This window comes from Osmia lignaria, chromosome 8 (assembly GCF_051020975.1).
Source record: "Osmia lignaria lignaria isolate PbOS001 chromosome 8, iyOsmLign1, whole genome shotgun sequence".
Taxonomy (NCBI): domain Eukaryota; kingdom Metazoa; phylum Arthropoda; class Insecta; order Hymenoptera; family Megachilidae; genus Osmia; species Osmia lignaria.
Window position 1 is genome coordinate 14,097,397 of NC_135039.1, and position 26,961 is coordinate 14,124,357.

The 26,961-nt window shown below is 37.1% G+C and overlaps 1 protein-coding gene across 14 annotated transcripts in view; it reads right to left on the reverse strand.

The window, feature by feature from the left end:
- The window catches only part of dnc (phosphodiesterase dunce), a 194,457-nt gene that overhangs the window by 27,478 nt on the left and 140,018 nt on the right, over positions 1-26,961 (reverse strand). For 8 of the 14 annotated variants that reach the window (XM_076689540.1, XM_034329024.2, XM_034329022.2 and 5 more), the window contains 3 exons: positions 15,117-15,305; positions 12,596-12,628; positions 11,507-11,527 (listed from right to left, as the gene is read on the reverse strand). In XM_076689540.1, the coding sequence (XP_076545655.1) occupies positions 11,507-11,527; positions 12,596-12,628; positions 15,117-15,305 (243 nt within the window). Of the gene's footprint in view, positions 1-3,609; positions 4,271-8,050; positions 10,177-11,506; positions 11,528-12,595; positions 12,629-15,116; positions 15,306-18,626; positions 18,985-24,220; positions 24,515-26,961 lie in introns of those variants that run through there. The other 6 variants (XM_076689542.1, XM_034329017.2, XM_034329021.2 and 3 more) reach the window with 5 other exon arrangements.

Here is a 26,961-nt window from a genome sequence, read left to right on the forward strand (position 1 = left end):
GTTTCAATTAAACTACCTTTCAACAGAAGCGCAGCTAGTGATTTAGGAAAAGTCTATCAAGAGGAAGTTGTTTGATTCAATTATCGAGCAATTTTTGTTCGTCCAATTATATTCTAATTAAAACAGACGTCGATCCAAACAAAACTAAAATTTATTTTCCACCTCAGAGAAATATCATGTCACCGTTTCTGCTTTCGTTTCCAATTTACTCGGTATCGAGAGAGCGTGGAATTTACTTTAATTAAATCACGCGGCTCTCACGCGTGTAAATCATTTTATCCCCCTCTAGCGAAATTCTACGAAGGTCATAGGTCAGGTCATCCGGTCGTGGTCGATCTAAAAGTGTCATCGATGTTCACGTATCAATCGACTGATCTTGGCTAATTGACAATCAAATTACTTCAGGATGATCGACTTCATTCTACGTGATAATGCTTCGATTTTTTTATCATCAGAAATTAGGAGGAAGTATCGATCATTGAATCTATAAAATAATGCATTAATTATTAATTTACATATTCCTTAGGCAAAATCTTATATCCTGATCCAATCTCCAATTCATCCCAGATCATCCTGAAATGAAACTTCGCAAGTTCTGAATATCTAACAGGATCATGGAAAAGTAAATCCATCTCCGTCGTCTTCAAAGAGGACCAAGTCCATTTACCAAGTCTTTAAAGTCACTGAAATCCCAATGTACACCTATTCCAGGAGAAAATTGCCTTTGCAACAATCAAAGGACATCAAACAAGTAAGCATCGTGAGTTCATATTGAAGTAGGTTACACAGGATATTCTCTGAGAGGTCCTTGATGCAGAATAAAATTCATCCGGAAGAAAATGTCTATATCCATCTCTATAAAGCTTCGGAGACAAGGGAATCACGTCACGTATGAAGGAACGTGTACTATACCCAATAGGAACTTCTTAACTTTCGAACGTTAGAGACGACTTTATCCGCGGAGGAATCTCTCGGCTTATCTGTATTTATTCAACTCGACCCGCTGAATCGTTGGTCCGCATCTAAAATTGATGGAAACGAGGGTGGTCCAGCGGTTTCTGGGTCAACTGGAGCGTGCTACGAATGCCGTGGATGATAAACACCGGCCCAACGGCTGCCAACGGAATCATTCCTGATGTTTCCTTGTGTGTAAACGCGACCAGACGAGGGCACAAGTATTCCTTCTGGATGGATATTGCGATCGAAGAAGTAGCTTTGGTCTCGACAGTTTCGTTCTTTAAGATAACTGGAGTTATAGAAACGATTGGACAAATGGCTGGTATAGTGCTGACATAGCAGTGTAACACTTTGGCAGAGTAGCCTAGTGGAGTATCAGTGCAGTAGTACTGCACTGTGGTGGTATGCTACTATATTAGTAATCTATTCCAGACGAGTACCTATGACGTTATACTACTCTCTAGCACCTTGATAAAGTTTTCCACTTCATCACTACCCTTGTTTCTCCATTCCAATATGCTAAGGGGTAGAGAAGGTAGCCATTACCCAAGGAGTGGCCAATTCTAATCCCTAACTCAAACTTAACTTAGACTTAACTGAGCACTACTATAATGAAAGAAAGTTACTAGTAGAAGTACTCAATCATAGCAATATAGTATTATACTAATATCACTGACTCATGTAATACTAACCCTAACATACCTTGCTAATGGAAACCGAGCCTAACACAGGAGGGTAGTTAGGCTAGTAACTCAAACTTAACTTAGACTTAACTGAACACTACTATAATGAAAGAAAGCTATTAGTAGAAGTACTCAATCATAGCAATATAGTATTATACTAGTATCAATGACTCATGTAATACTAACCCTAACATACCTTGCTAATGTAAACCGAGCCTAACACAGGAGGGTAGTTAGGCTAGTAACTCAAACTTAACTTAGACTTAACTGAACACTAATATAATGAAAGAAAGCTATTAGTAGAAGTACTCAATCATAGCAATATAGTATTATACTAGTATCAATGACTCATGTAATACTAACCCTAACATACCTTACTAATGGAAACTGAGCCTAACACAGGAGGGTAGTTAGGCTACTAAACAAGGAGTGGCCAATTCAGGTAAATAAGAAAGAAATCAAACGTTGTTAACACATTCGTCTTACTTTATTATCCATTTGCGAACTAGTGTTAATTTCCTCCATGGTTCATTAATGGTTTGATGTAAATCAAAGTCACAAAATAGAAGTTACAGTCGCTAAAGTACGAATTATTCGAATTCATTTATTTCCGAACGAGTTGAAACAACCGTGAACGATGAGAATTAACTGGAAAAGTTGAAATGAGCCTCTGGCTTCTCTCCAGAACACGAATTTATTCCCTCTGATGGCCGTTTCACCTGATTCGTTATGCAGATACGTATGTACGCACGTCAAACCGATAAACATGTGACTAATAAATGTTAAAGGGATCCGTGAATGGCCTCTCTGTACGCGGGCCAATTATTTTCATCGTTTCAGCAAATTACGAAATATTTCGTGGGCTTGCATTTGCGTGGCTGTAATTCTCTGTCAAGATCGAACAGGATTTACGTCAGCTAGAAATGATCGATTATAGTCGGTTTCATTGATGAAGGATGAAAATAGCTGCTTCTCATTGCTCTAGTCAACGATACTTGTTTTTCGCTGTTGAAAACAACATTCGAATGCATAGCAATTTATTATAATTCTATTATGAATTATTAATCCAATTTGATTAAATAACAGTACATTATTCCATATGTTTGCTAATTTGCATTTGCAATTGTGAAATTGTTATTCAATCGAATGACTTAATTGTTTCTTTTTTTATTTCTTGCTAAAATTAAATGTTGCGCAAAAATGATTTTCAATCCAAATTTATTCAGATCGATTCATCATCGATGATCCGACCAGCAACAAGGCACAATCAATTATAATCTGATAAAGTCACAAGACCCGTGAAATTGAACGTTATCAACAAAGTGTTATCAGTTGAATAAACATCGAGTAGATATCATTTGACACTTCTACACTGGAATATCAACGACAATTATAATCTAATTAACCCATCAAAACTGCATTAAGTTTAATCAACCTTGTGAGCTTACAAGTAATAACAATTTTATCATTATTGTTATCACGAAATACAATTTGATTAATTGAAAATCCGTCATACCCTTATCATGATGGAATGTTCAATCTAAATTTAGTTCGTATTAAATCAATAAGAGACTTTCTGTCAAACACTGGTCATCAATAATGATATAACAATGAATTGATTTTGGATTATTAACTTAACAGCGATTCAATAAACATTTCTATACAAAGCTCCTCCTTTCCACAACGAACACACGTCTAATTCCTAATCATTTTTGAATAATTCAACATCCACCTCAGCAATCTCATAAATCGCAAAAGGAACACCCCAACACATTTATATATCCATACATCCAACATCCCTATGGGAAACATCTAAATCAACCCCACACGTATTCTACGCGGCAACATCGTGGATCCTCATCAGAATCTTTTCACCCAACCCCAAGGAGTCGTCAGCAATTACCAACTCTGCGGATCGTCGACCTCGATTCGACGTCCTAACCACCCCTGACAATCATCGTCCACTTACAAGTCTCTTTTTGGCGGCGACTCGAAACACTGTTCCCAGAACAGAGCCTTCCTGGACGGTCGTAGCCGAAGAGCGGAAGCGGATAGAGTTCGAGGCAGCCCACCGGAATTTCCTATGCTGCCTCCAGCGCCAAGTGACGGGGAACTCATGCCGGCCCCACACCTTTTCAGGCCACTGCCGGACCCCGAGAAGTCCATTAAGCCGCCACTGGAGTCAGACATCGTTAGGCTGCGATGCTGATCGCTTCGAGTCGTTCTTGAAAACGATCTTCAGTCTTTGAACGCATTCCAGGTCCTCTGGGAAAGCTTCCAAATGATGATTTGGAATCCTCACTTTTAGGTCTATAGTCACTCGGAGTACATGTGTGGTTCAAAGTTTCTTACGGAGGCTAAGCTGACCTCTTTGGTGATGATTGATGGGGAATTGGTAAATTCACTTAGAGTTCACTTGAGTAGAACTGTTTCGTCTTCTGCACTCCAAGAACACACTTTTTACGAAGGTAGTTGTCACTTGATACGGTTTGGTACACTTTCAGGGTACTATGTTGAAGGTGTGAGTACTCATCGTCACTAATTTAATTATCGAGTACTTGGAACCTTAATGAGTTCTTTATTTTAATTATGCTATCATCCTGTCATGTCTAAACTGGAAACCTCTTCATCTTCAAAAATGAAAGATGTCTCCACTTAAACTTTATAAACAATATTTATGAACTTAGTAACTCAATCTTGATCACCATGAAACCACTTCATTTCCCTAACAAGAATGTCCAACGCTTCAGGGTGAAACAAGAGGAGGCGAAGTGAAACGTTAAATGAACATGGACGGAGGATAAAACTAGATTTTTGTTTACTCATCAGAGTAGCCTATTAGAATGATTGCGTTTCGAGGGGACGTTCACTGGCTCGAAAAGACGCGGAGTCGTCGCGACGCTTCGACAAATCATGGTAGCAAAAGTGTTACGTTATCAGGATTTCAAATTGCCACTGAAATTGCCCTCGTTTGGCAGGTTCGTTTCGTTCGCTACGGAAACGAGGCAATTTGTCCCCTTTTGCTCCCGGATAAATCTCTAACTAGCTGAATGCCTTTCTGAAATCGTGTCTCGATTGTTTGCATTCAAGTTCAGAAAATTCTATCAAGTATTTCATTATTATTTCAGAAGATTTATATAATAAACCTGACCTATCCTAACATTTTCAAATTTGTACCTGTACCTCTTGCGAAATAGAGTATAAATAAATTCTCTCGACGTGTAATATGCAAAATTGATTGAAAATAATTCTGCAATTTCAAAGTGTCGAGGAAGTTATTATAGATAAACATATTTAACAGAAGATTTCGCAGATTATCGAAATTTCAACGTTCACTTTGAAAGATTCCTTGTTAATTTTAGTGGCCGAGAGTTGGCAAATGCTTACGTTCCAATTTAGTATCTCTGTGTCGCTAAATTCCGAGATAAAGAGACTCGATGCCAACAAGTAGCCGAGGGTCTAGCCTAATTAGTTTCCTCTTGGTTAAGTTGGTACTTGTCCCACTTTGTCCAACATACCACGATAGAATTGCTGAACTGTTCCATTCCAGTCGTCAAATGTCTATTTCATTAAACAATTATTTTTCACGGTGGGTTAAAAATATTTCTCCAAACTTTCATTCTTCAACTGGCAGTTGTTATTGACTCATTTCCATATAATGGAGAAAATGAAATTTTTCCCTCAAAAAATGAAGGAAATTTGAAGTAACGAATCTCGATTTAAAAGAGGAAAGAAAATGTAAAAGATTCGCCTTTTATTTACGATAATACAGATGTTTTAAAATGGACGTTGAAATTCCCATAATTTATGCATCGACGCTTTCTATGGAGATAAAAGGGAACAGGAGAAGAACATCCAATCCTCAGTAGTAACATGACATCTTCAAATGCTGAGGGAAGGAAACTGAGACGGAATATTGAACGAGGAAACGTAAACTTTTCTTTGTGCCCCTTACTTTAGACGTCGAATTGCGTTTGGATCGAGGGGGTGCTGAAGAATGGGCAAATGGGCGCGAAAGTCTGATCGAATTTCCATTATTGGGAAATTCAATTTGGGATTTCAGCCTGGATCCCAATGGCAGTCGAGAAAACATTATTATATTCCAAAAATTTTGCAATTTAATATTTTCATTGAATTCCTGAATCTTTCAAAAATTTCTGTACCTTCCATAAAAATGACCAAATTATTATTAAATTCTCAATTGTTGATTTTCTAAAAAAAGAAAAGTCTTCGACAACAATCGATTCAAGCGTGTGCAAAACGGTCGCAGTTAAACAATGGCAGGTGTATCATTAACTGAAGATAATGAGCAACGTTCAAGTTAATCGAGGAGTTATCGTACGAGAATGAGGAACAAGGATATTCAAGGAAAACGAGTATGCAAATTGCCTCAGCGAAGTACATTTGCCGTTCTCCAACAGGTTTCTGGAAAGATTTCGAACAAAATTGAAAAGAAAAAACCACACGTCCAACGTAATTATTACATAATTTCGTTAATCGTCTTTTTTTAGAATAGCTTTCGGTGTATTATTCAATAAGATTTAAATTGATCAACTTTCGATTTTCATTCGTTCATCAGAATACTCTATTGGTGACCTAACCTAGACCTGTTGATGAATATTCATCATGAAAATTAATTCTTTTACCTCCATTTATATCTCGATGCAGAGTACTCTGATACAGGTATCAAACAATCGTAGAAATTTCTATTCGAAGGAAAGAGGATTTTAAGAGAAATAAATTGAAATGACCTCAACATAATCTTTAGTGAATCCAAAACCTGTCACTCTTAAAGTTATCTCCATAAATGTCAGAGTACAACCGTCACGATTTCTCACGACAGAAGCGACTTTTTCACCGCTTATATCATCCTTCCTTATCGTCCCATCGCTTCCTCGGCATCAGGCAAAAACGAAGAAACCAGTTCGTATCAGCGTTTTCTATCTAAACCGGAAGAAATCTCGTCCGAGAAAGTCGTTACAAAATTTTTAGATTATCTCGTCATTTCCTGGGGAAACTGTCGTTTGAAGACGAGCCTTTAAGACACGACGATCGATCCACGTGCCTTCCCTCACGCAATTGAGAAAACTGCGTTGCCATGGTTGGAAACTGTGACGAAACGTTTCGTGAACGATCAATTGAAATTATAATAATAAAGTAGGTATCTAAAATAACTAGGAGATACTAGAGATACTAGGATCCATAGTTGTCTTTGAATTAGGTTTACTGAGTATTTGTGTTTCATCCCACTTCAAGTGGATCAAAATGAATTTTTTAAGGCTATTGTTAGAGTAATTTTACTATCTTTTAGTGAGTAGTGTGATCTGTCTTCCTTCCTTAATTGATGACCCATTAACAAGTTATCAGTGGAACTTCTTAATTTACTGGAAAAATATAATATAATTGAGCAATGGAACACTTGCCCACCTTTTATAAAGCTTTCTCAGCTAAGAAAATTACGTAAAAAATTCAAAGAAAGTGGAAAGAAGAAGTGGAACTTCATCCACTTATACGAGTCAGAAGACGACCATAGCTAAACAGTATTCCCCTAGCACCACTATAATTCCTAATTAAACCATAACTTATATCACGTGTATACCTCCAGTTTACAAGACAGGAGCTTCAGCAACTCGTATAAAAAAAGATAAACTGCGAACCCTAATCTCAATAGAGTGTACCCTCCCTTATAATGGCACACCTCTCAGCCATCAACCTGATATCAAAAGAATTAACTTTTTATCCGAATTTATGACATAAGAATCTCAAATTTATAGCTAAGATCTGAGGAATAAAGTCATTATTTCTGATTTTCAGAATAGGAAAGTTTTTGCCCTATCCGGTCTAAATACTGATTCAGCCCCTGTACACAAACCTCCATCAATTCCTACCAAATACGGTATCAATTAAACGTATTTACCTGTCAGTAAATACACAGAATTGTGCAAGCAAACAACGATCATTGATTAATTATGAGAACCTAATGTTACCACAGGTTTCAGAGCATTTACACTTCTAACCCCCTGAGGTCCATTTCTATAATACTACAGGGGAGCTCCTAAGGGGTTAACATTCCCACAAGAAAAGATGAAGGAACCCTAACAGTAAACTGCACACCTGGTTCACCACAGATCCCCCAGAACTCTGACGAAAACCCTGAATACAACTGCATTACCTTGAGAATCTCAAGGACCTTGACCTAAAATGTTTTTAATTCATCAAGCCATACGAAAGAATCCCACCAAAATTCATACAGCAACCTCTCTGCCGAAGACTCAGCCGCTAGAGCCTAGGACCGGGCACCTACATCAGGAATACTGAAAACTGTGCATGTAGGCAAGTGCTTATCGATAAGGAAATATACAACCTACATATGAAAAAGGTTAAGGAAGTATCTGGCAGCACGCAATTACCCTGAAGAAGTGAGCTAATCGATGGTACACCGTGTCGCCCACGAGTGTTCCCCGTAGCCAAGTGATCAACCGTTCGGACGTAGCAGTCACGCGTGTTCCACAGACGATGAAGAGAAACGGGAAACGCGTAAGCCTGATTCACGTGACGTGATGCATGCTCACGCTCGCATGCACTCATATACACGAACACGCACTCACACACGAAGGACACATAACACGGTACACGAGAGACACGCTGACTCGAACGACCCGATTGGTGTCGTCGGACACCTCGTGTTTGTTCAACTGGCCAGGGTGATCTGGTTTCGCCGGAAATTTCACCGTCAACGTAAGGGTGGGGGTCGCGATTTGCGCGGGAAACTTGCGCGTTGTCAGCTTCTCTCTTTCTCTCTTCAGCTCATTGTTCCTCTTTCATTCTCTACCTTACTATCTTCCTTTTTCATTCTCTACCTGCGATCCTCACCTTTCTCGCTCCCTCTATTTTTATGCCCTCTCGTTTTCTCTCTCTCCCCATCCGACTCTATCGTTTCAGGACTTCCTTTGTGAGGTGTTTTATGAGGCTTCTAGTTATATCGGGTGCATTCTTCCGCTTGATATTGGTCCGATAGGCGTACACGGATGTAACCTTATACGGTCTGCTATCTGTTTATCGTATGATTGAATTTTTCCCCTCGGTGTACTTGAAATCTTTTTTACCTACTGGGTCAACAACCGAGTATCCATCTTCAGATTGATGGTAACAGATTCATTATGTTTACAGTTGAATATTTTATAGTCAATTTAGACCCTTATTCTTTGGACACTTTTGTCAGCTAATTTATTATTATTATCCAAAAGGTCTAAAATAAGAATCTCTTCCTTCACTTTTCCTATTTCGATGAATTTTATCACTGTTTCTCTTATCATCTATTCTTTTCTCATACCTTTTTCCCTTCCCTTAACTTTTTTTTCTTTATCTTCTCCTCTCAGACTGCTTATCTCCTTGCACTTATCTTAATTCATTGCTTATCTCGAACAGTGATTTCCATTTTCAAACGTGACACACGATTTCCCGTTCGATCGGTGCCGAGTCTCGTTTGGAAATAAGAATCCAGGAAGGGTCTCCTGAAGAATGATACAAATTGGATGTTCGAGGAACGATTGCGAATAGAAACGAGCTACGTTGGATACACTCGCGGCACAAATGAGCCATTTAATGAATAATGTATTCAAATTGGCCTTCCCTGCCGTGAACCTCTCGTTTGAATTTATCGAAACATTGCGACTCGTTGGGAACGGAAAAATGTCAACGAGCTAATTTATCGAAAGACGATTGATTTCAAATTGGATACCCAGGGATGATATATTTATAAAATAAAAATTCATTTTAATCTCATGAATTATTGAGGGTGTAGTTAGGCGAAAATACACTGAAGTGAAGAAATTGCAGGTTGCAAATATTGCAAATGACACAAAAGAACCAGTTCACCCTTGGAAACCCTTCCAACCATTAAATTCTACAAATTTCACCCTTAATGTGCCATCCTCCATCGCAAAACTTTCCACCTCCCCCCAAGTCCCAAAACTCTCACCCCACAAACTTCGTAATCATCTTCAAACTAAACACATCCTCGCTGCACTTAATCTGAATAAACAATCACCGAACTTTAGCACCTACTTTAAAACAGAAAACAAGTATACTTCATTAGAGCATCAATTACCAATGACGATGTAAAGTCTCATTTAAGAAACACGCAATGTTAATAGATGATCAAGCAACCAGTCACTTCTGAAGAAGAGGAGACACTGCATCAACACACAACCATTCCTTGGATCACGGCTACCACTTACACACAATGCGATACACACTGTGCTGGGATGCAGTTCTATTCGTAAATGACTCGTCCTGACGTAGAAACTAGCGGTCATTATTTTAATGAACGCCTCAATCGGCCTTAATTCTCTGGATTCTTCAGTTCTACCTATGCGACGTTCTCATTGTACATAGCGTGAGGACGAGATCGCCTCAAGGATCAAGACTTAAGGGTACCTTATCGCGTGACGTATGTTACGTGACACCTGCAGTCATGACTTTTGTGAGACTGTATTCATCGGAAAAAAAATTGATTAAAAAAAATGGTCTTTTATGATTTTACAACGAAAAATAAACAATTTTTTTATAGCAAAAATGCTTCATTACTCAGAACCATTCACACCACCGTAAACACATCCACATGTTCCATGTGCAAACGCTTTGACTCAGCTACCAGGAACCAATGGTGCCTGATTAATCGACACCAGCCTAATGGCTGTCGATATTATGCTTTTTTCTTGTTAGGCAAATGCCACTGATAAAGGGGGCTGAAGAGCTCTCGTTTTCTTGTTTTTGTGCAACATATAATATCCATTAGGGAAAAATAAAAATCACTGCAGGGGAAAATTTTAATAAAAAGAAAATACCTAGGACGTACATGGACAGGCTGTCGATATTATGCGAATGCGCGGGAAAATAAATACCAGTGTGCACGGTAACCACGTAAACGTGTCCAATCGTTATTTTCTCCTCGTCCAGGGGTCAATATTGATTTTCAACGACGGCCACGTCGCAAGCTCATGCTGCAATTGCAATTTCTTGCTACATTAACCTCACCTAACCGCAATCTAACCTTCCAATTTTCATCGGTCGTTGAAATTTGAATAAATTTCTTAAACAGATATAGCCTGTACCTAACCTAACCTAAACAAAATCCTAGTTCCCGCAAAGCGTTATAATCTGAGAAGTTTTTTAGCCTCTCTGAAATCATCAGTGGAAATCTTGATTCTTAGGAAACTAATAAAAACTTAACCTAACCTGATGTCCGTCTTTCATTAATCGTAAAACTTAAGACTTAACGGTAACCTAACCTAATCTGATCCCTGGTCACATTTTATAGGAAATTGAGACATAACCTAAATTCTATTTTCCACTAGAATAACAGAAATCACCAGTGGAAGTCTATAAATGTTGACAATGTAGATTCCTGTGTGCAACTTTACACAGTGTGCAAGATAATCGTGGGACGACAGATGGAGCGAAACGGATACTTCACGATGTTTGCTCTTCCAGAGATAAAAATATTTGCAAACGATGCACTTACTCTTCCGTTGCATTCGCGATGCACTCGTTGGAAAAATATTTATCAGACGAAACTGTGACGACTTGATGGCAGTTCTTAACACAGATTTGAAAACTATAAATTCATCTTTTACAATTTCTGAGACAAATTTACAATCTTGAATTTAAAAGTTTAAACAATCATTTCAACATTAACTTTGTTGTACAAAATCATTATTTACACATGCAAAATTTAATTTTCAATCAAAATACAAACCATCCGTCAGATAGCATACTAAATAAATTTTAATAACTGTTTAGGTGTACAGTTTGCAATAACACTAATTGCAGCGTATTCAAAATTACGTAATAATGCGACTTACCTATACTGATCGGTAAATATCCTGAAAATAACAATTCGTATTTATTCGAAAACGTTCCACTATGTTAATCATGCTGTTAATTATTTAACGTGTACCTGAACACAATCTAGAAAAAAGAAACACTCTAATCCCTAATTAAGTGTTAGTTTAAGGGTGTAGTGTAACTATGCTTAATAAAAGCTGGCTGTCCAAGTGTTCAACAATTAATTTGTACAATTTTTACATAATTTTAGTTTTTAGAATTTTTCATTTGGTTATCACCTGATGAAGCTGTACAATGTCCATTGTTTGCAAATAAAAGAAAAGACAATGCAGCGGTATTTCGTGTGCGTGTGCGTGTGTCTGGTGGCCATGTGTGTATTCAAGCATCAGTTTGATCAGAGCAATTCTGTCATGTATCATTGTTGAAAATTGCTTCAATGCAATCATCAACAGTCATTGTTGACTCACAGCCATTCGTTACTTTTTTATTTCAAACAATCCATTCCATCGATCTATAGAATAAATCAGGCTGTTGTTCTACCTCCGATGTGTCAATTTTTAAAAAGGTTAATTAAGAATGAAGGGAAATTTTATTTTCTACTTTGCAACAAATTTCATCAACCAATAAACAATCCTTTCTGTCAAACTTTCAACGTTATACCTACTATAAAAACTGCTAATACTAAATTCATAAATTTCCTTCAAAAATTTTATTCTCTATTCTATAAAATAATTAAACAAAAATTCATGTATTGAACGATCAATAAGCAGTAATTCTTTGTCTAACCAATCACAAGCAACTCGTAAGCATAATTCAAAATAACTGAACACCTCAACAAATACTGTTTAATAAATGACAGAATTTGTTTATCCTTTGCACAGCAAACAATAGTTCATGCACCTTAAAACCCCATTGTTAAATGTATTTACAGTGTAAAAAGAGACAGACGAACAAAGGATGGTGTCGAATCGAATTGATTTTACAGCATTTAATTATTGTCGTGGCGAGGGGTGTTCATTAGTCTGTGAGTGTGTTATTTGTGAATTTATTGAGACGTGAAGTAATGCGAGAGATTGATATAATAAATAATAGGGTCGTGTACATACGCTCTCTCGACAGGAAGCTCTGTCTCTTTGAACCTGCAACCCAAGGATCACATACATGATAGTATTGTCTCACCCCGCACCCCCTCTGACAAATCATTTCAAATAAATAATTCAATATTCGATGCAGTAAGGCGTGAAGCTTAAATAACAGCCTTGATAACTTCAAATTTAAATTTCAGTCACTTCGAAAGTGAAATTAGACGATGTCTTTCTTCGTAACTTTTTATAATATCTCTGAGTCATTCTGTCTCCTAGGAAATTAAGTGAAATTTGAATCACAAATCGAGAGCATAAAGTTTGAATTTTCATGCCTTATTGCATAAAACATACACAGACTATGTACAAGTCAAATAATAAATCGCGGTAACACACGTTTCTAAGCACCACCATCACCACCATACAAAGCTACATGTAAAAAAGAGACCATAGATCGTATTTGTACAATTGTAGTACAATATGATTACATTTTTATGATTGTGCTTCAATCAGACATATTATAGTTGATATTATTTGGTTTCATACTTGCAGGTCTGTGAGAATGTAGAAAAAAAAAGAATAGATTCACAGTTAACGTGTGTGAATAATATTTTCAATTTGAAACTGTACACTCATCGATAATATTGGTCACGTGCAGAAACATCTAACTTTTTGTACAATTTCATTTTGGTTTACGAACGATCTTGATTAAACGATAGATTATTTGAAAATTTAATGAAAAGTGTTTCTGTGCATGGACGTGCTACACGGTGAAATATATTCGTGGTCATTAAGAATTCTTTTGAAATTTTCAGTAGAATAAACACGGCCATGATCAGACGTCAGAGGTTCTGATGGCGCATTAAATACTAGATGTACTTAAGTATTTCAAGTACCACCTTCTACCTGGGCATTTAAGTATCTGAAAGATTTGAGTACTTAAGTATTTCAATATTTTTTAGTATTTACGTATTTTAAGGTTTGAGGAATAATTTAAGCATTTGGGTATTTTAGTACGTAAAGAAGAAATTTGAATACTTCGAATATTTAAGCAATTGAGTACCTTCAAGTACGACTCAATTAAATTACTTTCTGCTACTAGAAGAGAAATTCTCATTTTCGCCATGTTACTTGCCTGCTGCTAGTAAGAAGGAAGGACTATCCCCCCCACCAATCACAACAAGGAAGACGTCGTCGACCCTTTCCTCCTAGTTCTACCAGTTTTCTTACTTGCGTAATGGAAATCCATCCAACCAGCAGTACTCTAGCAGGCCTCTCCCTTATCGCCCTTATTTGGGAACTGCTATATGTACGAATCAATGACTTCGCGAGGACTTGTGAGAGAACATCTCCTACCGTGGCCCTCTAGTGGCAAGCACGGAGGCGTACTATGAGCAAGAAGACTACTACCTGCGCCATCTAGTACGAATGCAAAATCGATGTATGTAGGATACCTATCGACTAAACGCGTTGAACAGATGAACCACCAGGTGGCGACAATATCTCAAAGTCTGTGGCAGTCTATCTGAGAGAAAGCAACAACTTTACCCAGAAGGTTTATTTCCGTCACTCACCGCTAGATGGTACTAGCAACATTATTTTCAACGCCCGAATTGATTTAACTTTAAAAATCATTTAAAAATAAATTTTACACAATACTTTTGCTTTTCTAAATTAATTACTTTGCAATGAAGAACGCCCTGTCTTACTACTGTGCAAATGAAACAATTATAATGTGTCTAATTAAAAATTGAAGTTGAAGAAATTTAAAGAATTTTCCTAAATACATACACAGTTGTTATAAATTGTATGCCACAACTGTGTCTACTTTCCTAATTGACAGTCGGTAATGCAGTTGCACCAAACAGTAATGGATTTCCATTCTGCGGTTAATTAATATGTATGAGCCCACTACCTTTAAATAACACTGATTCAAACAGTCGATAAATCGATGTTACAGGCAGACCGTGTTTATTTCCTAATTCCCCTTTTAATTATTCATGAACACGTGCATACTGCGTTACAACTCGCTAATTATTACCGCGGTGTGTACAAGCGGATTCATTAATGGCGCCCTATCAACAGGAATCTGTAACTTACGTAGGTGTTAATTACACCAGCTTCGTTTAATCATAAGCTATAGTACGCCGGTGAATATCCCTCAATTATGAATTTCGCGCTAACACGTATGGTAGATAATTACATGGACAAACCAGCCATTTTGAATATAAAATTGAACCTTTTGGTACTACTTCATTTACATTTCTGTTAGATACATTTATCTCAATATCACAGCATTAATATTAACAAATATAAAACTTAAATTAAAAAATTAAATAACACGTCTGACCATGGCTGACCTATTCTACTGAAATCTCAAATGCACAACCAATAGTACGAGAGATTTAATTGTTTAACACAAATATTCCATATTTTTCGTGGAATTATTTACAAGACCAATTTTTTCCCTGCTTCCCCATACGTCGACAGAAAAACAGAAGTTCAGAAGGTGACCAAAGCTGAAGCATATTTTTTGGGAACCTACCTTTCGCTGGCGATCGAACTATTTCGAGACATCGACTTCGGTGACATCTCGAAATCGCTGTCACTGCGATATAGGAAACTCTCCCGTCGCTGGGGTAGAGTTTGGAGAACGAGGCCTGCACTAGGTGAGGCGCCTCCTCCGCCTCCGGCGCCTCCGTCCAGCGTCGAGGCGCCATTTTCCACATCGAAACTGTAAACAGAAAAAGGAAACATTTGCTTTATTACCGTTCCATTTACACATTTGCGATTGCTCACAGGATACTATATCTTTATACATTTACAACCATGAATCATTTGCTTAACACAATGCCTACCTGGCTAACAATAAGTTACCATGATACTTGGGAGATTCAGAGGTAATAATCATTTTTTAAAACGATTTTTTTTTTTTTTGGACATTTTCAAAATCTTGAATAATCTTAAGTAAAGGTGAGATTTCCATGGTTTTGAGCAATATGGAAGTTAGCCCACGTCCCAGCACAAAACAAGTATACCAAACTAATTTCCAAAGTAACTTTATACAAGAGAAGCTCCCTAGTTGAACATTACCATAATATAAATAGCTCTTGAAAACGTAATAGTCGAATTTCTTCGTTAAGCTAACGATGGTGTACCATTACATCATCAAACAGCGTCGAATTCAGTTTCTCCTGGTCCATGGTGTCTCATAAATAAATCTAATGAAGTCGCGTAGGAGTTGGTAAGGTACTTCTCATTTTATGAAACTTATACATATTGCCCCACTAGGGACGAGGGTAAATACAACTACTCTTAACTGCATTAGGATCCGATAAACAATGGAATCATACGGTTGAAAGCAACATTGTAAAATAAGACAGGCAGAGGAAGAAAGCTTCTCGCTTCGGCGATCAAAGAAAAACTGGATTCACAGCAGCTCAGATATATTTTCTTAAATGAGAAACGTAAGAAATGGGTCAAGAAAATTTGTCAGGTCAGAGGTCACGAATGTATCAAACTTTCGTCATCCAGCAAGATTATTCCAGGGAATGGACCATTTTTTCTTTAAACAGCAATTTTGATTCCTTTTTTATTAAAATTATCAATTTTGCAATTTTTATCTGTTTGCTTGAAAGCTGATTGAACATCTTCATTTTTATTTCAGAAATGATTTGACACATTATGTAAATTTTCTTATTGAATAAATTTTTTATTTTTGGAAAAATGATTTTTGCAATATTGAGAATCATAAACTAATTTTTGTTTTGGAGCTTCTATTTTAAAGTTATAAAATAGCTAAGTTCTATTCTAGCGCAGCTTTTATTAACGTCGTAATAAACTGCTGAAGACAATGGTACCGCGCGGGTTCGTCTATCTGATACAGAGCGTATCGCTGTTTTTAATATTTTATTGCGACGTTAACAAAAGCTGCACTAGAATAGAACGCAGTTATATTATAAAGAAAATTTCAAAAAATATGATAGTAATTTTTCTCAGATTTATAAAAACGTGTCCTTTGGGTGGAATCTGCAAACTAAAAATTAATTTGCAATTTTCAAAATTGCAAAAACTATTCTTGGACATAACAAAAATTTATTTAGAAAGAATAACCTTCCCCAATTAAAATAAAATAAAAGCTTACACAATATGACAAATAGTATTCGAGATAAAAATTAAAATATACAAACCATTTGCATGAAGATATTTATCTTTTTTTCAGGGGAAAATTAAAATTAGAAACACACTCAAGGTTAATAATTTATAGTATTATTTTTTAACAAAGAAAATAATTTCAACCTTCGAGGAGATCGGGATCAATTCGCTCGTTAAGCGGTTCTAATTACCCCGGTTTAATCAACATTCTTTCGTTCTCATAATCACTTTGACCAGAAAACACGGTTCGTCTTCCTGCTTTTGATAATCATCATTGTGTGCGATTATATAAGCAATGACCTTGTTATTACGATAGAACGAATCTAAATAAACAACAATTAGAATTTTCAATTTCATTTATCTTATTCACGGTATCGATACTATATTTCGTTCGTAATAAAAGAAAGATAAAGAAAAGGAGTAAATTAAAATTTCGAATTCAGGTTAATCAGTGATCGATATTAATAAAGGCAGAAAATTGCCTGCAGGGAGATAGCACATAAAACAACGATGATCAATGATAATAAGAAAGGCTTTCATTTCCAGAGCTTTGCACGTGACCTAAAAACCTGTTGCAACAAGCTCTCCCTCGAGCAAACTTACAATCGGGACATCTAGACAATCTTTCCGTTTATCTATAGCCACGGCCAAGCCTGAACAGCTAATATTGGTTTTCGAGCAGAGCTGCCAATAAAGTAGTGATTAAAAGGCACTTCCGGCCTATGCTTGCCGCGCCCATAACGCGTTACGTAAAACGCATTGAGTAATGGTTAAATGTAACACGATTGATAAATTGGGGGTGTGCAATCGATACAGAACCGGAACCATTACTACTTTCAAATATTAACACTGCTTTTCAGTTATTCTTGGCAAGAATTTTATCGAAATTTATTTGACGTAAGATCCGTTGTGTAACAATTGGTATCGTTCAAGAGGATCTTCGAACAAATCGGTCCAAACTTTGGAAGAAACACCTAGAAACTGTGCTTCCACCAATCCAGACGCGATAAATTCAAGGTTCTAGCAAGTAGCCTAATTTTCCCAAGAATCGTTAAATTAGCAAATCGAGATCATGTGGGGTCCAACAGTCGTTAAGCCCAACGATCCTACAGCAAGTTGTAAATTTCCCTTGATCATGAATCGCGCTGGCGTGATTAGGTTAATTGCGCATGTACCTAATCATTTCTCTGTCTCTCTCCACGGCGTTCTATGTTACGGATAATTAAAAGGAATCATTGGCCGACCTCATTTTCTAATGGGTTCCTTCGACAGTAAAAATGGTAAAGGCTCGTCTGATCGTTCATTAGATTTTAAATAAGGTGATTATAAGAAAATGAGTGGGCCATTACTTTCCTCTTTAATTTACTATACTTAAACTAAGCATGTCTTCCGTTTCATTATATACATTTCATTTATATATATTAATAGTAAGACATTAGATTTCTTCCAGTTAAGGTTTCGTCATATATTAATTTTGGATAATTAAATTAGGACCAGGCCTGCCTTATAAGAACTACAGCGGTCAACAGAGCCGCCTATTGCCCATGGGCGAAACTAATGGTAACAATGGCGGACGTAAACAATCCAGATGGGCAAATACACTTTCTCGTTATTTACATCGATAATCCTTGCGTGGACAATTGAATTCGTATCGAAGTTTCGATATTGGAAACTTTTTTTATTTTGCAAAAATAAAAATGTTCAAACAATGAGAATCCGGAAGGCTATTTTACACAATGCATGACAAATTTTTAACTGAAATATGGAAATATTTATTCAGCTTCCAACGCAAGAATTAAAGTCGATATGCAATTGCTGCCCATGATGGAATATACAGTTGCCCGTAGGGTACCTTTGTCAGCAGACCTGGTTAAGATAATCTTCCAAATGGCAAACTTACGGTACAGCCACGTAGACAAGTTTGGGATGCGGTTTAGCACGCGACAACATCGAAACGCAACCGCTATGCCTCCTGAACGAAGTCACCGGAAGTGTCACCCTCATCGTCCCGGAATCTCTGCGTGCCAATCTCGAGGACACCTCGTGTGGCACGAGAATAGCGTAGTCGCTCATGATGGGCGTGACTGGTCCGCTTAGGACCTAGTTTCCATCGACGATTCACGTCACCCAACAGGTCAAAGCTCAATCTTCGATCGTCCAACGTTTAAGTAGTTATTTACTTATGGGGCAGCCTGATGAGTTCAAACTCGTCGTATGGGAACGAGTTATGTGGGGAGCTCCGGATAGAGCTACTATTACTGGAGAGAGGTTAATTTGAAAAGTTACGTTCATGTTTACAGTTTGACTTTATGTCTGCCCTTTCGATCTGATCCTGCGCACGGAGGTTCTTGTTTCAACGAATTATAAGTTTTTTTCATTCGTGATTAAAGCTAGTCTGACCGTAGATACAGGGATGAATTTCGAGAGGTGAAAATGAAATGAAATGCCTTTGAGTGGAAGAGTGAAAGATAAGGAAAGAGGAAGATACTAGTGGTGGCGCGTAGTGGAGCGATAGGATACTAGTGGAGGCGCGTAGTAGAGTAGTAGGATACTAGTGTTAAGTGCAGTAGCATAGTAGCGCGCTAGTGTGAAAGCGTAGAAGCTTGCTAACTTACTAGTATAGTAGTCTACTAATGTAGAAGCACAGTATCATAGCAATGGATACTTTTCTCATCTCCTAAGGTTAAATAACTTTGCATCGCCTCTAACTAAAAAACGACAAAGCAATAACAATCTCTTTCCTTTCCTAAAGAAATTATTAACCTTCTATAATAATTGTTAACTGCACTAGAAAATATAAATAAGGAAATAAAATAATCTGAAATTATGGACTTCCTTAATACGAATATGGGATAGAAGAAAATTCTATTAAAATGGTGCATTTTAACGGAAGAACAATTACGACACGTTCTAATCTGATGGCTCGATACTCGATTAATTGTACCAGACGATTTACTTTAATTGCCCTCGGAAGACACAAGGGAAGTTCCAAGGAAATGAAGTTAAACAGACGACGCTTTGCTCGATGCAGGAAATGCGAATTGAAATTACTTTGTCCCTGCGAAGTTAACTGCAAATCCGCCTTCGCCTGCATCCGATTTATCGAATGTCGTAAAAAGAAGAAAATACAATTTTACGAAGCACGAGAAGTATTTTTTTACAGACCGTTGGTCTGGAATCCTTCACTCAGATTCTGCATCTAAAATATTCTATCGAATCAAAAGCTGTCTTCAATTTCCACTGTTGAATTTTATGAAACATTTCTTCAGAGTATATCTTGTTAATTTTTAATTAAAAATAGTAATAAATATTTATCGTTAAAATTTCTACATTTTCTGCAGAGGAAAACCTTCTTTTTAGAGTATTGATTAAAATATCGTAAGGAATTTGCGTTACGCGCTTAAATTGCACCAGGGTATGCAGGATAAAGCGATTCTTGTTACTTTTCAGAGCACGTGTTGGCTATCCTAGCAAGATTCTCTATTTTCTCGGGAAACAAGTTTACAGGACAGGGATAAAGGACATTTTTCTTGATTTTCAGCTATGAAACGAAAGATTTTTTCAAATATATATATATATTAATCGCTTTGCCTCACCAAGGAAACAGGAAAAATCGTAAAAGTATATTTATCGTTTACCAGTTCCATTGAAAGTTACTTCGATAAATTCCAGGAAAGATGTGAAGCAAATTGCGTGAAGCAATTTAGGAGGAGAGAAAGGATGTACAGGAATGTTTGTTCATTTTAAATTCAAATCCATTCGCCCGTTTCACCGCGGAACAAATGAAGTGAACAGCAGTTGTTAAATGAGATTCATCGACGGCAACGGTTGGAATTCCGGTACTGGAAGCTAAAGAAAATTCATCTCACTTCGTTACTTCTCTCTAGGTAGAAAATTCATCCCACTTCGTTAATACTCTCTACGTAGAAAATTCATTCTACCAATCTCAAATTTTAGTAAAAGTATCATAAATAATCTTGGTCTTCGAATAAAAATAGTGTTGCAATACTGATGAAACATTCAAGTGTTTATCTTAACCCTTTGTCTGTGGATCTAACGAGTCCTAATCAAGTTTCCTGTCCAAAATAGCGTCTTCCAACTTCAAAAGCAATACTCAAAAGCAAATCAATCAACAAGTAGGACCATCATAGAACAAACTGAAACTGTTTTCCCTCATTTGTCATTTTCTCTTTCAAACATGCATAAATAAGTTTATACTACCCTCTGTTCAGCCACATACCAGGTTATTCATAACAAAGCTATTCATAGAAACCAGGAACCATAAAGACCAAGCATTTATCCATCATCGTCGTCGTCTCGCTTTCAACTTCTAATCGTCAGATTTCTAATTTTAATGCAACGTGTTCCACATGCCTGCCTCCATTTACCCGTCAAGGGTCTGCGTCGTGAATCTTTCACGGTCCCCCATGAAACTGTGCCAAATTTACCACGTCACGCCTCCATCATAGTCGTTTCGGATGCTTTACTACCGAACCACCTGGAACTTTTTCCATTTCCATGGAAATCTTGCCTGGTAAGGACCAGGTTCTTTCGTCCCCATAATTCCTTCATCTCTGCTCCATGGTGAAAGACGACCGAGTGTTTAAGAAGGATATGGAGGGTGGATTCGTATCAGGGACATCACAGTGGATGATTCTTATCATTTCAGTGCGTTTTATTTAATTTGGGAACCGGTGAATGAAGCATTGCTAATTTAATTAATTTAGGACACTTATTAAATTCATTTTTATTCACTTAAAAAATTAGAATAATTTGTGAATTATGAAGAAAATTAAATTAATTACTGATTGTATTCTTTGACCTAAAAATTATTTATCTTTTCATTTTCTCTTTTTAATTTCGAAAGAAATGAATAGTTATACGATTTACTGTGTAGATGGCAATATTATAAAGGATCCATTATCGAAGTTAGAGCAATTCGAAATAAGATATGATACAGAAATGACGTATTTTACAGAAGACAATCAATCAACGTCTACTCTCTTTACTCAAATCTTCTATTTCGAGAAACGTGTACCCTGCCGGTGTGGACGAAAGTAAAGATTCTGACAGTTAATTTGCTGTGGATAGAGATAATCAATCACTTCTTCTCGCATTTTCAGTTAAACCTCATTGAACGAATAAGCTAAAAATAATCTTACTTTTGGTTACTACTCATAAAAACAGGTCAATGTTCCGTGAAGATAATTTTTTATTTTGACACGTTCGAAGTAATCATTGGAACAGAGTTTCTCTACTGGGGGCATACGTCAAAATTATAGGAAATTACTGGAGAACCATGATCGATAATTCTGCCACCGATACGTCCTCGTTTGATGCACTTCGATCAACGTCCGATGTTTGCATAGATATGGAAATCTATCGACACTCCTTGATAACGAACTAGCTGTCGTGAAATATTAGAAACTTCTAGCCGAATATGCCAAATTCAAATTTCTTGAAATTTTTAAAGCAATTTGGAAAAATCATGAGGAACACTTGTTGCTATCTATGAGTTCTGAATTTACGCGTTTGGTTGTAAAAATTGTCAAATTTTACAATGTTAATCCAATATTTGTAAAATATAATTAAAATATTGTTAAATATTCCAATAATGAATTTTTGGTAAAAATGAGAAATACTTATTTCAATAATTTACAATTTCCAAGCTCATTACAAAGTTCATTATCATATTTTATCACTGTTTCTACCTGGTAATATGAAATATTGTTTTCTAACTATTTCAAAATGAAAGTTACGTGCTTGATTGCAAAAGTTATCAAAGGCAACCATTCGGGCAATACTGATGTATTGCCGCATGTTGCTGAAATAAATTTGTGAAGTTCTAAGTGAACGCATTATCAAAAAATTAAAGTCAAAAATAATTGTTTCAATAATTTGCAACTTTCTATTTATCATTATTTCTAAGTTACAATTATCAGTTGCTTGAAAACATCAAACGTTTATTACAAACCGATGACGTTGGAAATAGAAATGTTCTGTAAAAAATGTGCTGAAATGTGAGAATGTTGTAATAACAAATACGTAATTCGTAAAATCGTTTTCATGTTAATGCTCCGACTTATCATTAATTGCCTACGATAAAACTGATAAAGTGCTGAATCGTAAAACACCAAGGAAAATAAGAAGGAAAAAAGTATATAAGTAATGAAGTTCCTGCGTCATTGAGACTAAAAAATAAATTAATTAATTAATAAAATTAATAATTAGCGATGAAAATGATGAAGTAGCACTTCTGTATCGATAACCTATCAATTTTAATGAATTGATAAATAAAAAATTACTGAATAATAAAATATTATGCAAAAAAGAGATAGACTTTGTAATTTTGGAATACTATGTCTGAATTTCATTTTATTTATACTTCTTGAATACTGTTCAATTAATATTACTTAAAAATTTAACATTAATCTACTGTAATTATAAAACGATAATGTCAACATTATTCTCAGTCTGAATTTTCAATTATTTCGTGGCATTTACTTTCAGTATATTAAAATTAGTTCCAAAGCTTTTCCTCATTATTATTGCTCTATAAATTTTCATCGAAAATCCAATTTCACACCATTGGAATAATAAAACTCTGTTGTCAACGACGAAATTTGTGATTCGATAGTATTTCTTTAGGTAAACCAAACTAAATGGATTACCAAGGTTCGTTCTTTTAATACCAGAGACCATCAGTTTCCATTAAACGAAGTCGAACGTTTACCGTCGTCTCGATAGAAAATAAATTGTTTATTTGTATCGTCAGTACGTTGAACCAGCTTTCGAAATACCATCTTGCTCGAACCCGTGACAACAATGCGCCGTTCTGACCCAAACACGATCGAAACGAGGAATAAATATTTGTTCCTTTACCTTCCTGCTTCTGCTTGACATCCTTGATTTACACTTCAGTTCCTTCGATTCGAGAAATTGCAAAGAAACGAGTTTTTCGAAGTTCAATTTTCTTGAAATTACAGATGGAAAGTTTTTTATGTAATTTCATTAACGATGGAAGAAAAAGGATAAAAATACTTTATGAGAAAGGTTTGTAATTAAAAATTATCTTAAAAATCGTGAAACGAGAATCTATAAAAAATTTAATTAACAATCTTTTTGAATTTGTTATGGAATCACTGTTGCATAACAAATGAATAAAAAGAAAATTGCAATGTAATATTAAAAGTCGTCTAAATCCTAAACAACCTGTACCTAAATAATTATTCTAACTCTAAGAAATTGACATACAATAAGAAAAGCCTTCATCTAACACCACCATTACTCCAAATTCTGAAAAACCATTTGTAATGTGATAAATTATTAAAAAACAATTCCCCAAATTCTAGAAAACTTATACCTATACAATCACTTTAAGTTTGACAAATTAATAAAAAAATAAAGAAAAGGCCTCAGTCTAACGCCACAGGTATCCTTGATCCTAAAGAACCTCCGTCGAAAGGGCAGACATTTAATCAGTAAAAATCAAACCTAAATTCAAATTCTTCTTTTCTCTCCAAAAACCCAGCTATAAACAGGATCCTCTCCAAAAAGTCACAGGATCACTTCACGATCACCAACACCAATGATCACACTTTCGCAAGGAACCGCACCTAATGTCGGCACTGGTATCGCGGATAGCCACGCATCAACTGCGGCTCACACGAAGTGGCACCGGCTAGTAAACACAGCAGACTAAGGCTCATCCTGGCGCGTGTCCTGCGCCAAGGACACCGGCACGTTGTTCGCGCGTCGAACTCGCGACGAGCGATCCTGTATGGTCGCGTGCTGCCCGTCAACTGACGGCTGTTGCTCGTCGTTGGATACACACTACCACGGTTTGCCGCTATGTATAGAGGGTGTCATATTTGTAACCAGAGAATATCGGGATGGGGAGAGATACTACATGATGAAATAAGACGATAATGTAGAAGATTTTCAATTATTTGGAAAGATTTTTTTTTTAATTAAACGAAGTGTAATTTTTCAATAATATAGAGCGCCGTAATTCAATTATCGAATAAAATGAAATTTTTATTAAATTTTTGAAAAGAATATTGTCCCCACACCGAAGTCATAGGGCAGGAAGCTACTCCCCACACCGAAGGCATAGGGCAAGAGGCTACTTCCTACACTGAAGGCATAGGGCAAGATGCCTATTCCCATACCGAAAGCATAGGGCACGAGGCTTCTCCCCTCACCGAAGGGATAGGAGGCTTCTCCCCACACCGAAGACATAGGGCAGTAGACTATTCCCCACACCGAATGCATAGGGTAGGAGGCTACTCCCTATACTGAAGGCATAGGGCAAGATGCCTATTCTCATACCGAAAGCATAGGGCAGGAGGCTTCTCCCCTCACCGAAGGGATAGGAGGCTTCTCCCCACACCGAAGACATGGGGCAGTAGACTATTCCCCACACTGAATGCATAGGGTAGGAGGCTACTCCCTATACTGAAGGCATAGGGCAAGATGCCTATTCCCATACCGAAAGCATAGGGCACGAGGCTTCTCCCCTCACCGAAGGGATAGGAGGCTTCTCCCCACACCGAAGACATGGGGCAGTAGACTATTCCCCACACTGAATGCATAGGGTAGGAGGCTACTCCCTATACTGAAGGCATAGGGCAAGATGCCTATTCCCATACCGAAAGCATAGGGCACGAGGCTTCTCCCCTCACCGAAGACATGGGGCAGTAGACTATTCCCCACACTGAATGCATAGGGTAGGAGGCTACTCCCTATACTGAAGGCATAGGGCAAGATGCCTATTCCCATACCGAAAGCATAGGGCACGAGGCTTCTCCCCTCACCGAAGGGATAGGAGGCTTCTCCCCACACCGAAGACATGGGGCAGTAGACTATTCCCCACACCGAATGCATAGGGTAGGAGGCTACTCCCTATACTGAAGGCATAGGGCAAGATGCCTATTCCTATACCGAAAGCATAGGGCACGAGGCTTCTCCCCTCACCGAAGACATGGGGCAGTAGACTATTCCCCACACCGAATGCATAGGGTAGGAGGCTACTCCCTATACTGAAGGCATAGGGCAAGATGCCTATTCCTATACCGAAAGCATAGGGCACGAGGCTTCCCCCCTCACCGAAGGGATAGGACAGGAAACTTTTCCCCACACCGAAGACACAGGGCAGAAGACTATTCCCCACACCGCTGGCATAGGGCATAAGGCTTCTCCACTTTTCTTCTTACACAATAGAATTCTTTGTTGTATCCAAGCGCACCGTTATTTACCGAACACTCAGTATATCTACGTGTTAGACTCGAGCAAATATTCTGATTTTTTACGCAAGCACCCAACGATAAGCGACTACAGGAATCAACCGATACGAGATCAGAGTCTAACAATAACTAAAATGGCTCGAAGGTGTGTTTAGGGATTTAATAGTGGAATGGGGGGGGGGATTTTGAGTGCGGTTACTGAGGTTACTTCGGAGATCCTGGAATTTGCGGTTAGGTTTGAATTAATATGAACGGGGAATTTTGTGAATTGTATTGAGGATATTGGAAGTTGTAAGGGGATAACTTCAATTGGAGTGTTGAATATAGGTTGTAGCTTGTAATATAGGTTATAGAACCTACGGGAATTATTCCTGTATATTTGCTTATAATCCAATGAAAATAAGCGATAAAACCTAACCTCAATTTTAAATCGCGAGGTTAAGCCACAGGAATTTTAGTGCACAAGATGACTCCCAATGAGTTCAATAATACAATTACCTTTCATTATTATTCTCTTGTGACGCTCATTAGTACGTTAGTAATATGCCCATAACGTATTTACATTCCTAATTACCATGCATAGTAGCGCAACTGAAATTTCGTTCTATAATTGAGTACGATTTAATGATTTACAATGCATATGATTTACGCGAAAATCCGAAGGCTGAAGCTCGTTTCAGATTTACGGCAGCCATAACGTTTCGTTATTTTAGATAGTTATGCTCGACTGTTGTATACCTACGCTCTGGATATCGACGTTTCCAGCAAAACACATTTCGAATTATTTTCGATTTCTCTGTTGAAACTTTCCTTTATTTCCGAGTGGAAATTTGTTTCTTCTTGAATACTAAGTTCCAACGATTTTGTGAAATTTAAAATTATAATTGTAAGTAAGATTAAGCTTGAAAAACTTTGACATGACAATGCAACAGCTATTTAGTTTTGTAATGAATATTAATATTTTTTATTTAAAAAGGCCCAAATGTAGAG